The 13,860-nt window shown below is 41.9% G+C and overlaps 1 protein-coding gene across 1 annotated transcript in view; it reads left to right on the plus strand.

Annotated features, from left to right (window-relative positions):
* Positions 1-13,860, plus strand: part of GALNT9 (polypeptide N-acetylgalactosaminyltransferase 9) — a 128,080-nt gene that overhangs the window by 18,939 nt on the left and 95,281 nt on the right. Inside the window, exon 2 of the mRNA XM_059863625.1 lies at positions 5,375-5,555. Coding sequence (XP_059719608.1) covers positions 5,375-5,555 — 181 coding nt within the window. The remainder of the gene's footprint in view (positions 1-5,374; positions 5,556-13,860) is intronic.

Consider the following 13,860-nt stretch of genomic DNA (forward strand, 5'->3'; position numbering starts at 1 on the left):
GATGGGGTTTTGTTTGTTGCACTCCAATTTCCAAAAATTGGAGCTTGTATCCCTGTGGGATGTGATTTGCTGAATGTTGCTGTATGTAAAATAAATCTCCTCCACATTCAGCATCCCTTCTAGCTCAGAAAGTGAGCACCTTTTGATATGGGCAAAATTCAGATCAGTTCTCTGGGCAACAAACCTTACACATTGTGTAAGCTTGCTTCAGGGTCATGGTGGGAGAACCTGATCTGGGATATGGAAAGTTGGGATATGCAGAAATTAAGGGCCAGGCTCTGTTTAACATTTAGATTGAATCATGAGCTAGACACCAGCAACTCCCCATGCTGCATGCTGCTGTTTGCAAAGTTGGCTGAAACACTGTCAAATAGTGAAATTGTTCCAAATAAGATTTATTTTTTTCCCCTGCATATTGTTGATCCTCGTGCTTGCAACAGAAAAATGCTCTTAGTTTTTCAGGTTTAACATTAGTGCATAATGCTGCCAATGCATTCACTGAATTTATGCCAGTGGGGCTGTGCTGGGTGTGTGTGACAGACAAGGGGCTGCTTACACCAGAGAGCCTTTCTCTGGTGTGAGTGTGTTCTTTTAGAAATCATCAGCTGATAGTTATTTTTAGGCATCACTAAAATGAAGCTGGTGAGCTGAGACCTTTAGCTCAGTGTTGAATGGCTCACCTGTACTGCACTTTTCCTTCTCCTCCTCCAACCAGCTGCTTTTCTTGGGCACCTGCTTCACTCTGAGATGCAGCTCCTGAAGGAGGAAGATCAGTGCTTCCCTCCATGCCTCCAGATATGCCATTCTTTGAGGCTCTAACATTCAGCTGAAGTTTCTAGCTGCAACAGAACGAGCTCACAAAATTAGCACAATACAGTAATTCAAGGTGGAAGCACTGGGGCTGATTCAATAGTTGCAACTGCTCTAATTCCTGACTCTAAACAGGTGGGTTTATGTAAAAATAGCTTAAAAAGGCATTGCAAGCTGAGTCTTGTTTAAGCTGTTACTGAACCTATTCCAGAATCTCTGAACCTTTTCCTTTTCTTTGCAAAGCTGTAACTGGAAATGCTGAAAGTCAGCTTTGTCAATCTATGTGCAGTTTCTATTGTCCCTTATTCTTTTTTTTTTAAATTTTATTAAGCTAGGATCCAAAGATTTTTATTGCTTTGCATGGTATGCAGTGGTATTTTCAGCTGAGAAATAATAATTGGAGAAGGAAGGAAACAACAGTTTTCTGGTGAGTTTTATGTTTCCTGTGTAAGTGTTTCAGGAGTCACAGGTAGAATTGCTGGGTGACTGTGTCTGGTTTTTTGACCTATGCCAGGTGTTTTAGAAGAAAATGTTTTATCCCCTCCTTTGAAGGTTCTAGAAACTGAAATACTTTTCTGCAGCTATTCAAATGTGTAGCTAAAGCTCAGAAGTCTGGCTTTGAAGCCCTTCTCAAGCTGGGGCTGAGACAGGCCAGCAAGGGCATTTTGGAGATTTTGCAGCAGTTCTCTCCATGTTCTGACATTCTATTATTATTTTCAATCACTTTTTTTTATTATGATTTGTCAGAAGTTTAATTTTGTCTGAGAACCTTGGCTGAACCTGATTTACAGCAGTCTGTAATTGTGTTGCAAATAAGAAAAAAATGATAGTGAAATAATCACAGCCATAATCTGATCTAGATTTTTCCATAATATCTCATATAAATCTCCTTAGTACTTTTCCCATTGTGACAGGGTTTATGATGAAAAATAGAAGATCTCTCTGCTTCCTAGAAAATGATGCATCCTGTGGAGTAATTAATCTGGTTAAGGAACTAAGGCTGGCTTGTTCTGCTCTCCATTCTCCCAACAATTTCTGTCCTACACAGAAATCTCTGCAGTGAGAGCAATAAATTTGAAATGAATGACAGACACTAATTATTTGTGACCTCATTGTCATCTGCAGCATGGAACAGTCTATGACCATTCCCAGTGTATCAGCTGCAGATATTTTTAGTCTAGAAAATTTAAAGAAAACACAGCATGAAAAATACCTGCTCACTGGGCATCCCCTTTCTGCACATCCCCATTGCAGAGTGGCCCCATGACCTCAATCCTTGGCTCTGGCTCTGGGCCTTGCCCTCGTTGGCTTCTGATGCTGTGGAAAAATGGGTGAGAGTTGGGTCTGCAGGTGAGTAACCCAAAGGTAAGAGAAGGAGATGGAAATCTGCAATGAGCTTCAAAACAAGAAGAAAACAGAGAAGTGCTCTCAGATGAGGGCCTGGAGGATGTGCTGGGAGGTGTTCACCAACAGCCTCTGCTTCAGCCAGGCTGGGGATGCTCATCCCATCACCTGTCCCCTGATCCCATCTCTATACCATCCTATTTTGTGAAGATGCAGCTGAACTGAAACTCCTTTTCTGTGGTTTTTTTTTTTTTTTTTTTTTTTTAGGCTGACCAGTGCAGGGGATTTGGGGGTTAGCAAGTCCTCATTGTGACATAGAAAGTGATGGGAGAAAGCTGTTTATTGAGGAGACAACTGCTGAAGCAACAGCAAATCAGCTTTGAGATGGAAAATGCAATGGAAATATGTGAGGCATGGTCTGGCTAACCAACTATGCATTGAGGAGCATTGCCTGTAATTGCTGCCTCTCACACACATGCACATATATAAAATAGAGTATATTCATTGTTCCTAAGAACTTCCAGAGACACTTGAGTGCTCTTTTTGAAGAAGGCAGCATTGTGATATCATTTATTTAATTGCTGCTTTATTTTGGTCAATGTTACTGCATCACTGGGATAACTGTCAGTCAGACTCAGCTACAATTTGGTAGCTGGAGCAAAAAGCTCACAGCAATATGCTCTGAGGGGAAGTCAGTCAAATGATGACTCCTTCCCACAACAAGATCAGATCAGCAGCACAAAGAGCTGGAAGATCAGATTTAGAAAAGGGTATATGAAATAATTGTCATCATGGATGGTTTGGCAGGTGCTTGATGAAATAGCCAAGCTTGATGCTTCCTGTGGGCTGCAAGTTTCATTCTCACATTACTTGTGCCATAAAGACTCAAGTGATTTGTTCCATAAACTGCAAGAGCATAGAGTATGAAGAAGAAAGTTTTCAACTGCTGGAATTAGATTGTTGCTTCAAGTCAAATGAGCACACCACATCTTGGAGACTCTTTCATTAAAGCAGGTCAGTTAATTCTAATGAAGTCATCTTCAGTTTGCTTTGATGTTACATCAGAACCTAGCCCAGATGATTCCAAATGATCATCAAATGAATTTCCACTTTATGGTCTTTCAAGGACATAGGCTTTGTCAAGTGTTCTGGGATTTTGACTTTTAAAGTGTTTAATTTGACTCTTTTTTTGGAGGGAACTGCTGACTTTTCTCAGAAGCTGAGCCCCTTTTAGATTCCATATATTGGGCAGAGCTTGCAGCATCACTGCTGGTGGTGTCTGTTAAGTCTAAGACTGTATCCTGCAGGAAGATTAGGCTGCTCTGGTTTTCCTTTGGAGTGGGGAGAGATGTGGAGTCTCAGACATGTAATTTCTGTAATTACTCAAGCAAGGAATCATTGCCAGGCCAGGCATGCAGGGCCCTCTGTTCAATTTTTTCCTGAGGAAGGTCAAAGTGCCAAGCAGCCTCTCATCCTAAATTGGAACAAAAAGGACAAATGTTACCATTTTCTTCAAAATGAAGCTCCCTAAAATATTTTCAGAATATTGAACACGGATTGAAGTGCTTCACTTAATAAGCTAGAAGAATTTCTCTGGTTTGAAATCCAGACTTGAGTTTTAGTCATTTCAGTGCATGGTGGTGTGGAGCATGAAGGCATCAAAGACACAAACACAAGCAAGATCTGTCCTGACCCAGGACCACAGATTGCAGCATTTATGCATTTTTGTCAGCAGTGTCTGAAGTTCAGTAGCAGAATTCCTTTTATGTTAATTTGTGACTCTCTGTATTGGTGCACTTTACCTCAGCACAGGAATTTGTCATAAACACTGCAGCAGAAAATACAAAATTTTACTCTTTGAGATCAGTAATGAACCACTGTCTCTCTGGCTGTCCTGTCACTAAACAGAGATGGTGATGGAGCTGTAACAAGTAAGAACATTGTTTGCAGTGAGGTGCAGGAGAATTTCCTCACGAGGGTCTGGACTGCCCCCCTTAATGGGACTTGGAGAAGCAGTCCCACGTTTGAACTGCCATGTGTGTTTGTTGCTACCAAATGCTGACAGTTCCTTTCTTTCTTTTTAATCATTTAGTTGAAATAATGACATTTTCCTCTTGAAAAAGTCTTGATTTGAAAAATGTTGAGTGGGTCAAGCTCTAATTGCTTTACTTGGTGTCGTAAATGATTTGGGGGAGAGTCACACATTCCTGTATGGTGTTCCCAGGGTTATTATAAATTACTTTGTCATTTATAATGACTTGCTGATAGCCAGCCTTTTGGAAAGGAGAGCTTTGACATTAAACACAGGATATTTGAAGAACTTATTTATGAGGATTCAGCACCAAATTAAATGCCTGTTGCCATGGAAGAAGTTCCTGGTGATGTGATCATACAAGCATTTTATGTTGGTTTTGTTTTATTTTTATTTTTGAGTTGACCAGTGAATAAAACCTGTAAATACATTGTTAATTGGCTGATTTCTCAGCACTTTCTGAGTGTCCAAACTTTCTGCTGCTGTGAGCTCTACAGAGCTGAGTATCTTACATATTTCATTTGTCAGATGTGAAGAGCAGAGGAAATCTGGAGTGATTCCCAGGTGGAGTGGCAGCTCCATTAAAATACTTTTAGCACATCTTTGTGGCACCAGGCTGGGCAGGGTGTGTGTTTGAGTCCAAATGACCCATCTGTTGACTCAGGCAGTGAAATCAGATTTATCCTGTATTTCCTACCCAGCAGAAGCTGGTGGCCAGTCCATAGGAACCAAACCTGGACCAGGGCTGCAGTGGTCCTGGAGTCAGAGCAGGCACCAGAACTGACACTGGTGTGGAGTTGAACTGGCACACCCACATGTGGCAGAAATTCAACATCTCTCCCTTAAAATGAGTGAAGATTTAATGGGCTACATGGGGAAACCTTCCAGTTCTAATGGGGAAAATTTTTTCTTAATTATCTTAACAATAATTAGCCACTTTGGAAAAAGAAGGAATCGTGAAAGCTGCTAATTGATTCTTTATAGTTTGCTCATTATGCACAGATACCACAAGATGTGTTGATTTGGACTTTGGTTTGAGAAGCTGAGGATAATTTCCACAGAGCCATGAGGGTTTAAGAGCTGGGAGTTCAGCCCTCATTTATCTGAAAACATTCTGTGTCACAGAAGAGGTTCTATCTATGCCTCTTATATTAATAATTTGATTTTTTTTGTATCTGTTTCCTTTAGGTCTGGCAAAGCCCATGGGATTAGTTGAAGGTCCAGGAGGCTTGGGCCAGGGGGGAATGGCTGCTACCCTGAGAGATGATAGCCATGAATCAGAGACTAAGTATGAAGAATATGGTTACAATGCCCAGCTCAGTGACAGGATATCACTGGACAGGTCCATCCCTGACTACAGACCTAAAAAGTAAGTTGAATTCTGCATTATCATTTGGAGTAAGGGACTGATTGTTGTTCTGACCCATGGTGGCATTCCTCACATCCTTCCTGGCTGGAATATGACAGCAGCTACTTGTACAGATACCCCTGAGCTGAGTGAAAATGAAATACACCAACTGCCATCTCAAGCATGAAGTGCCAAATTAAATGCATAGCTAATTCTGTCAGTAGTACATTAATATGCATGTTCAATGCCTCAGATCAAAATTACATCAGGATATCAGTGCATTTTGGGTTTGGTTCATTTAGAAAAAGCCTTCAGAGGTGGCAGATTTAGTCTGTGCCTCTTGTAGTCACGTGCAGTGGGAGGGGGGCAGTGCAACAAATGCTTCATAGTCACTGGTCCCTTAAAAATAACCCCAGCTTATCAAATCAATTGTCTTTAATTGCATTTGATATTCTTAGAATTGTTTAGTCAGGGTTTGCAGTGTGCTGAAACATGGACTAAGTGTAATCCATCGGGGTCCTGTAATTGCAGGAAGGTTTTTTTTGTCTTTGGAATGTGTGTCTATTTTTATTCCAGTGTTTATAGTCTTCACACGCCTGTGCTATGCTTGACATTGCAATTACATGTTTATTATTTGCACTGATTTATTATATTTTGTATTAAATAACTTTCAAATCTTTCATATTTATGGAGTTATATATTTTCCAGATGAGACATCCACACTATCATCCCATGAATGACAATCAGTAATGTCTTAATGCAGAGGAGATCAGCAACAATGCCTAGTTGCTCTCAGGAGACAGAATTGAAAAGAATACTTAATTAATTTCTAATAATAATCTTCTGTTTTAAAAGACCCACTGGGGCTCCTAGGCAGAACTGAAAGTTAAATAAAAAAGTATCTTATTAAATGGTGAGAAAAGTTTAGCCAAGCTAAACAGCTGTGGTCTGTGAGTAGATTGCAATTGAATTAGGATTTTAGGCAGTTCAAGCTGCCAAAACCAAAACTTCAGCTCAACTACAAATTTCTTTAGCTGTGTTGCATATTAAACTGATCTCAGGGGTATTGACTCAGCATTTGTTTTCTCAGACCCTTGCTACAGAAAACAAAACTGAGGTAACAGAAGAGGCAAAGAGAAAACAATGTATTGCCTTGAAACCACGTTTGATGCAAGTACACATTTGTTCAATGGTCTCACCTCTCCTCTCTTGATGTGTGATAAAAATCCATCTTGGAATTATGCTGGGGAAAGAGGAGTCTGCAGTTATGCAAATATTGGGGCTGTGCATCAGATCTGCCCCAGAGCCCCTAAAGTCAAAGTGAAGTTTCCCCAGTGGAGCTCGGTGAGGTTGGACCTGGCTGTTATTTGCTGCTGTGGGCAGGGGATGAGGATAAATGAGATGTGTTCTGCTAGGAAATGCAAAAGCAAAGGCTGCAGAGCTCAAATCCAGCTCAGCAGCTGTCAGAGGCATGAGACCATTTGCAGTGCTGTGGTGTCTCACTTCAGATGATGCTCTCCCACAGTTTTGCTTAGGAGCTTTGATGAGTCATTCTGATGAGCTTTTTGACATTCTCATTGTGGGTATCTCATCAGGCCATGCCACATGATTAAATATCTGTGTTACTGGGAGAACTGCCTCCCTTGTCATGTTTGGACACTGCTGAGGTGGCTCTACTTAGATCTAGAGGCTGCAATTGATGCACTTGCCTCTGGATGAGTCACAGGAAAACCCTTCAGACTGAATTTGCTGTGGAAAATAAGAGTGTGGAGAAGGTAGAAGATCTTTGTAGAAGAAGATTTTGCCCACTTAGATGGTTTGAGGGCAGCCCTGAGAAGGATGTGGGGGTGACATGGAGCTCAGCATGGTCCAGTGCACTCAGAGTCCAGAAAGCCAAACCTGTCCTGGGCTCAGCCCTCCCCATGGGCAGCAGGGAAGGGAGGGGATCCTGCCCCTCTGCCCCACTCCTGTGGGACCACCTGGATCTGCACCCAGCTCTGTGGCCCCCAGCACAAGAAGGACATGTACCAAAGCTGAGCCTGACTGTTTGATTTACACACTCTGCTCTAATTATGTTCTGGAGAGAACTGAACCTCTATGAGCTTGAGACAGACTTTGAAATCCCACTCTTGCCCAATTTCTCTTCGTGCACACTTGCCCAGTGGTCTCCCCTCTCCATTTCTGAGCTTTTCAGTTTGCTTGTGATTTATATTCATGTCGTTCCCAGAACTTTTCATTTTTTAAAGGAGAGGGCTGTTCATTTTTAAATTGAGGAGCAAGGTAGAAGCAATGTCCAAGGCCATGTACAAAGTCCATGGACAGCCTGTGAATAAAAACATCTGAATTTGCATTCCCAAAGTATTAAACTCTGCTTTCTCCCCATCCTGGCTTCCATTTGAAATATTCAATCTATGTATTTTCACAAACCAGTATTAAAGATATGAACTGGGAGAATTTGTACTCGAGTCTACATGGCACAGGCACAATTTATGAAAGTAAACATGATTTCAGTATGCAAACTCAGGACTTGTAATATTCCAAGCTTGATGAGAAATATTGTATTTTACTTCATTTGAACTCCCCTTTTACCATTGTCCACTATCCCATTCTGATAGAATAAGCCTTCTATTCCATCTACAAGCCTAGGTTCATAAACACTTGGCAGTTTAATGGCTTTTCAGGAGGTATTTTCATCCCCATACTGCAAATTAAAAAATATGTTGCACTACAGAGGTGCAGAGTCAGCCAGTGTGACCAAGAAGCTCCTAAATTGGAGTCAGCTCCCCCTGTCCTTGCTTGCAGCAAAGCCTCAAGCCTGGGTGGGTACTCCTGCCCTCAAGATGCTTTTCTCACATTTTTTCTGCTTTCCTACCTGCTTCTGCCACTGCTTTTATTCCTTTTAGCTCAGAAATCTTTTCTTTAGGTTACGAATTTCTGTTGGTACAAGAGACAAGAGCAAATTTTGTTTGTGTGCCAAATAGAGGCAATGGCAGTAAACTTCTTGCTTGTGATTACAATCACACAGTAATTACAAAATTACAATTTCATTCTAGCATGGTATGATAAATACATCCCAGCTTTTTCTTCTCAATATCAGAGACTTTCAAATATCTATTAGAGATTATATTATCTGATTATATTATATAAATAATATAATAGTTGAAGTTTTTCAAGGTCTATACCCTGTAGAAAATGTGTTGCAGGGATCTCAGAATGTTTAATGTCCTGATTTTTCTTCCCAGCAGTAAAGTACTAGCAGGATTTCTAGCCCTCACTAGCACATCTTATTTCCTCTATGAAATGGAAGAAAGAGAAGCTTTTCTTGTAAGGAACAGGTTATTTTTGTTTTGCAAGCACACAGCTAAGCTAGAGCTTGTTCTATGGTTCTCTGGGAGAAGTGTTATTTGATGGTGAAGTGTTATTGGAGTAATTTCCATATATGTTTTTCCATATATAAAATGAGTGTCATAATTGAAAAAACCTGAGCACTGAGTGAAAATAATCTCCTGATGCCAATGAACCTTGTGTGTTCACAAGGAAAGCATAAGAACTTGTATTCCTGGCAGCTATCCCTGCCAATATGTCTAGGTGGAGAATAGTCCTGAATCCTGCCCTTGGGAATGCTGTAAAATCTGCTGGGCTCTGTCCATGCCTCTCTTACCATAATGCCAAAGGGAAAATGTTTGACTGAATGGTCAAAACCAGACCTGAAGCAACAGAGCTGAGATTTTGGTGGAGATTTTGCACTTCCCAGGGTCAGCACCTAAACCCCTGCAGGCACTGGGCAGAGGAGAACAGATTTCCCTGTGTGGCTACAACAGGCTGGCAGAATTCATCCTCCTGCCCTTTTTGGGGAATAACAGCCTCCACTGCTGGCAGCTCTAGCCAAAATACCAGCCCCTGCTCCAGTAGCAAAGGATCAGACTCAGTCCTTCCCAGTCATGCATGAAGGCAGAGGTGCTGAAGCCCCAGGTGACAGGGGATTTTGACTTTATCAAAGTTAAGGAAAGTAGAAATGTCCAAAACCTTAGGGAATGTCATTCAAAGACAGGGGTAAAGGCCCCCAAACTTACAAAAGCTGTTTGTTTTACAGTGTAGCATGCTGGAAAATTGGGAAGTGCCAGCTAACCAGATGCTTTCAAACATAAGCATTGTCTCTCAGGATCACATCAATTCCCCTGCTCTTTTTGATGTACAGCCTGGATAGCAAGGGGTTGAATTGAACAGGTGCAGCACCTGTAAATCCAGCATTTTCTATCTTTCTATCACTTGACTTTGCAACTTAAATAACTTCAGGGCTTTCTTTACATGCAGGACACATCCACACACGCAGACACACACACTCAGGCACTTGTCAAAACCACTTGCTGTCATGCATTATGCATACTTTGGAGAAAAGTTAATATGATCCTGCAGCTTCCATAATGGCTAAATTGGCTTTTACACAAAATTGTCGCTGCTTGGTGAGGATCTTTAATTTAACTGATCTTTTTTTGAGCAACTGGATGCAGAGTGCATTGTGGCAATTCAGTGATAACAATAATATTAATATATGGATTCAGTCTGCTGGCTCTATCAGCCAAAGAAGATATTTCTTTGTGTTACAGTCACGGACGTTTGTATTGAGAAAATTCAGCCCTAAAGAACAAACTTATTAATGCTGTGGCAACTCAAGTCTTTAGCCATAAAACTCAGAGAAATCTGGGTCTCGAGGAAATTGCTTTCATTTATTCAGTTCTTTTATGGAGGCAAGCATTTTTGTGGTTTGCCATAGACATTTCACAATAGCAAAAGAATTGCTTCTCTTGGGCTGTGAAGTGTAATTAATGGTTCAATCCACTCCATACCTAAGGAAAAGCTTTTTTAATTACCTATCAAAAAGAATTCCGGAATTGATCAAATAGTGCTACCAAGGGGGCAGCCTTGGTAAATAGACCTCTGATTTGTTCATTCAAAGGTTTAATAACAGCAGCTCCAGTGAGGCCAGCAGCTGGGGAGCTCTCAGAGATGGTTCTCAGTGGCCACTGAGCTCCAGCTGTCCTTGAAGGCAGAACCACCACCTTCAACTTTGACCCTTTCTTTGGGCAGCACATCTCTGGAGAGTCCCTGTGCTGTTTCAGCCACAGCCAGCAGCTCTCTGGAGCCCCATCAGGGGTGTGTTTGCAGTTTCTCTGTGCTGGGCTTGGATGGCCCTGGTCATCAGTGCTGGGCTTGGATGGCCCACATGCTCTGCTGGCCGTGGCTGCAGGAGCAGGGCACGAAGGCAGATGGCTTTCACAGAGCATCAGCTTTTGGATCAGTGCACTGGACAAGGCTGGGTCTGGGCTTATTTGGTTTTCCCCACTGCTGCTGCTGGCTCTGCCTCGTGACCCTTTTTTCAGATCCTCTGGGGATGCTGGGTGTTCTTTGAGCCACTTAGAGAAACGACACAAGAAACTCCAAATTAAAACAGACCCTTAGGATTCTTTCCAGGTTAACCAGAGTGCAATGTAATGGGCCTTTTCACAAGGGATATTTGAAGTCCAGAGCTTTCCAGAAATCAGAATTTCTGATTAGCAGAAAATGACAAGTGAAAAAAAAATCGCCTAAAAATATTTTGTGTTTGGCTGAACATCTTCTGTGAAATGTCTGTTTAAACAAAGAGTTTAGACCAATGAAACCTTTAGTTTCCCATTTAAAAAATCACTCTTGAAATTAGGAATTTTCCACTGTTAGCTTCTACCAATACTTTCAAATTAAATATCAGGTCACAGTTAAATGAAACATTAATTGAAATTAAGCATTTTGATTTTTTTAAGCAGAACAGTGTTTCACAATAAAAGTATAGGCATGATATTTTGATTTTAATTAGGCTTATTTTTTATAGGAAAGCATTTGACTTTTTCTTTTGCACCCACTCTCAATCAATCTAAAAAACCATGCTAAAATTCTGAAAAATCCTTTTTTCTGGCCACTCTGAACATATGACGTAAATTGAAGCAGAGAGAAGGAAAAAACAGAGAGAGAAAATGGAGCAGACAGAATTACCTCTGGGCAACAGATTAAGATTGTTTATTGGAGGGAAATTCAGTAAGAGATGAAACTAACTGAAGTGTTTTAATTAGATCCCAAACCAGTGTCCAGATGTGGATTTTGAGCAGGGCGAAGGAGAGGGGTGCAGACACAGGCTCTGGGAGTTTCTGTAGCTTTGTCCAGTTCCATGGGCTGGGCATTTCCTCGTGCTGTGAACCCCCTACAAACAGCACCTCTGCATGCACATTATCTGTGTGAACAACTGGAGATGCAGCCCCAGAGAGATGCAGCCAATTTCAGCTGATTTTTGCCTTGCCCAAGAGCAGGAGGAGGAGGAACTGGTGTGGACTGAGTAAATCCCTGTGCTGCCTGCTCTGCAGTGAGCTGGGCTCTGACCAGCTCCTCCTCAGCATTTGGTGTTGTAGTTCTGACTCAGATCATTTGGGATCTCAGCTGACAACCTCAATTCACTCACACTGCTGCCCCTGGGCCAGCTGTGCTTATTTGTGTATCCCTGTGTACACCACAGGCTTGGCACTGCCTTTTGGGAAATGCTTCCTGCTTGGCTGTAAGGGGCTCAGACTGGAACTGTGCAAAGCCCTCAAAGGAGAGGAAAAACTCACCTGTTTCTTTGGCTGGGCAAGAAAATCTGAGGAAATCAGAGGTGCTGCTCTGTATCAGCCTCTGTAGCTGTTGCTGAGTCCTGGAGTCGTGACCTGGCCCTGTCTATGAAAGTATTTCAGGTCTTCTCCCAACCTCTGCTGGAGCTTTGCCCACCTTGCACAAATAATGATTGATTAGGTGGAATGTGGGCTCAAACCTTGGTCTCCCAAACCTCAGGCCACCTTTAGGTCTTTGTATATTTAGTTGGTTGTGCAATGTTAAATTGCTCCAGTGAGAAGATTAAGGAACAGGTTAAAACCGTGTTTCCCAATAATATTAAAAAAATATTGAGAAACCTTCCATCCCCTCTTTGAGGCCAGTACCAGAGTTTTTTGCAGGACATGGCCCATGAGCAGAGCCTCCCCATCAGCAGGCTCCATGCTGTCTCCATAGCAGCAGTGCTGGACACATGGCAGTGTCTCACACTTATTTCTGATATTCAGTAGATGTTTTCTCTGGCTTTTCCCATTAGATTCATTATGGATTCCCCTTTGTTTAGTGCTGGGCTTTCCAATTAAGTAGTGACTTTAATTATACTGCAAAGTGTATAACATAGCTCCTGATTATTAACACTGACCTGTGGGATGAAAGGAGCACCAGAAAGGCTAAATTAAAAAGAACCATAAAAATGAACAATCTTTCCAAAAAGCCACCTTATGTTCAAATGCAGTAATTTTCCTGTTCTACATTTTTGCAGTGCCTTTGTGTATACTAATTGTTGAAGACAAGTTCTGCATGACTGTCAGCACTAATAAATGTAGATTTAGTGAAGGCTGAATTTGATTAACTAGGGAGTATGAGAAATAACTGATTGCAATGTTGTGTTTAAATGCAGCGAGGCTGGAAGCCATTCCCTGCAATTTGTCTGCACCAGAATGTACTCTTGAATTCATGAATAGTTTACCTAAGGTGAGTTGCATAACAGGGACTAGAAATTAGACATCTAATCTGGGGTGAGGGACTTGGCTGCCTGTGTAGAGGATGGAGATGCCATGGCAGCATGGCTCATCATGGGCAGGTGTAATGTCCTCTGCAAGTCCCTCCCCCAGGAGCCACGGGCAGCCAGATTCAATAGGATTGCAGGTGGATCCAGCCCAAAGTGTTCCAAGCTCCAAGGCATGCAGAAACAGGGCCAGATTTCTGTACTAGCAGCACTCACTGGAGAATGACCTGCCAGCATGGGCAGCCTGGTCAGCTGGGAGGAACAGAAACAATGATCAAAAAGCTGCTTTGCATCCCTCACTTTTTCTCATCAATCCTCAGACTAAATGTGTCTCATGTGACCTGCACATTCACCTTAAGCACCACTGGGTTTTTTTCCTTTTAAAGTATGCTTAGAGACTGTGGTAATTTTTTGAACTTGAAACCAGAAAGCCACAGTATTTCCATGGCAGAGAGAGTATTTCCTCCTAAAGAAGAGCAATGGTGGAGTGCTGTCTACCAATTCTGTGAGCTGCTCTTTCATAGGTAAATGCATATCTGAAGTGCAGAAGCACTGCTGAGATCCAGCCAGCACTTGCAGCTGTGTGCTGGCATTTGAGAATTTCTTTCATTTCCCTCCCCTGAGCCCATGGCTGTTGTTGCCTGCTATCACTTCCAGGGAGAAAAGGATATTCCTGTAAATTTCTGAACTGTCATGTTATGTTACACT

This window comes from Haemorhous mexicanus, chromosome 19 (genome assembly GCF_027477595.1).
Source record: "Haemorhous mexicanus isolate bHaeMex1 chromosome 19, bHaeMex1.pri, whole genome shotgun sequence".
Classification (NCBI taxonomy): domain Eukaryota; kingdom Metazoa; phylum Chordata; class Aves; order Passeriformes; family Fringillidae; genus Haemorhous; species Haemorhous mexicanus.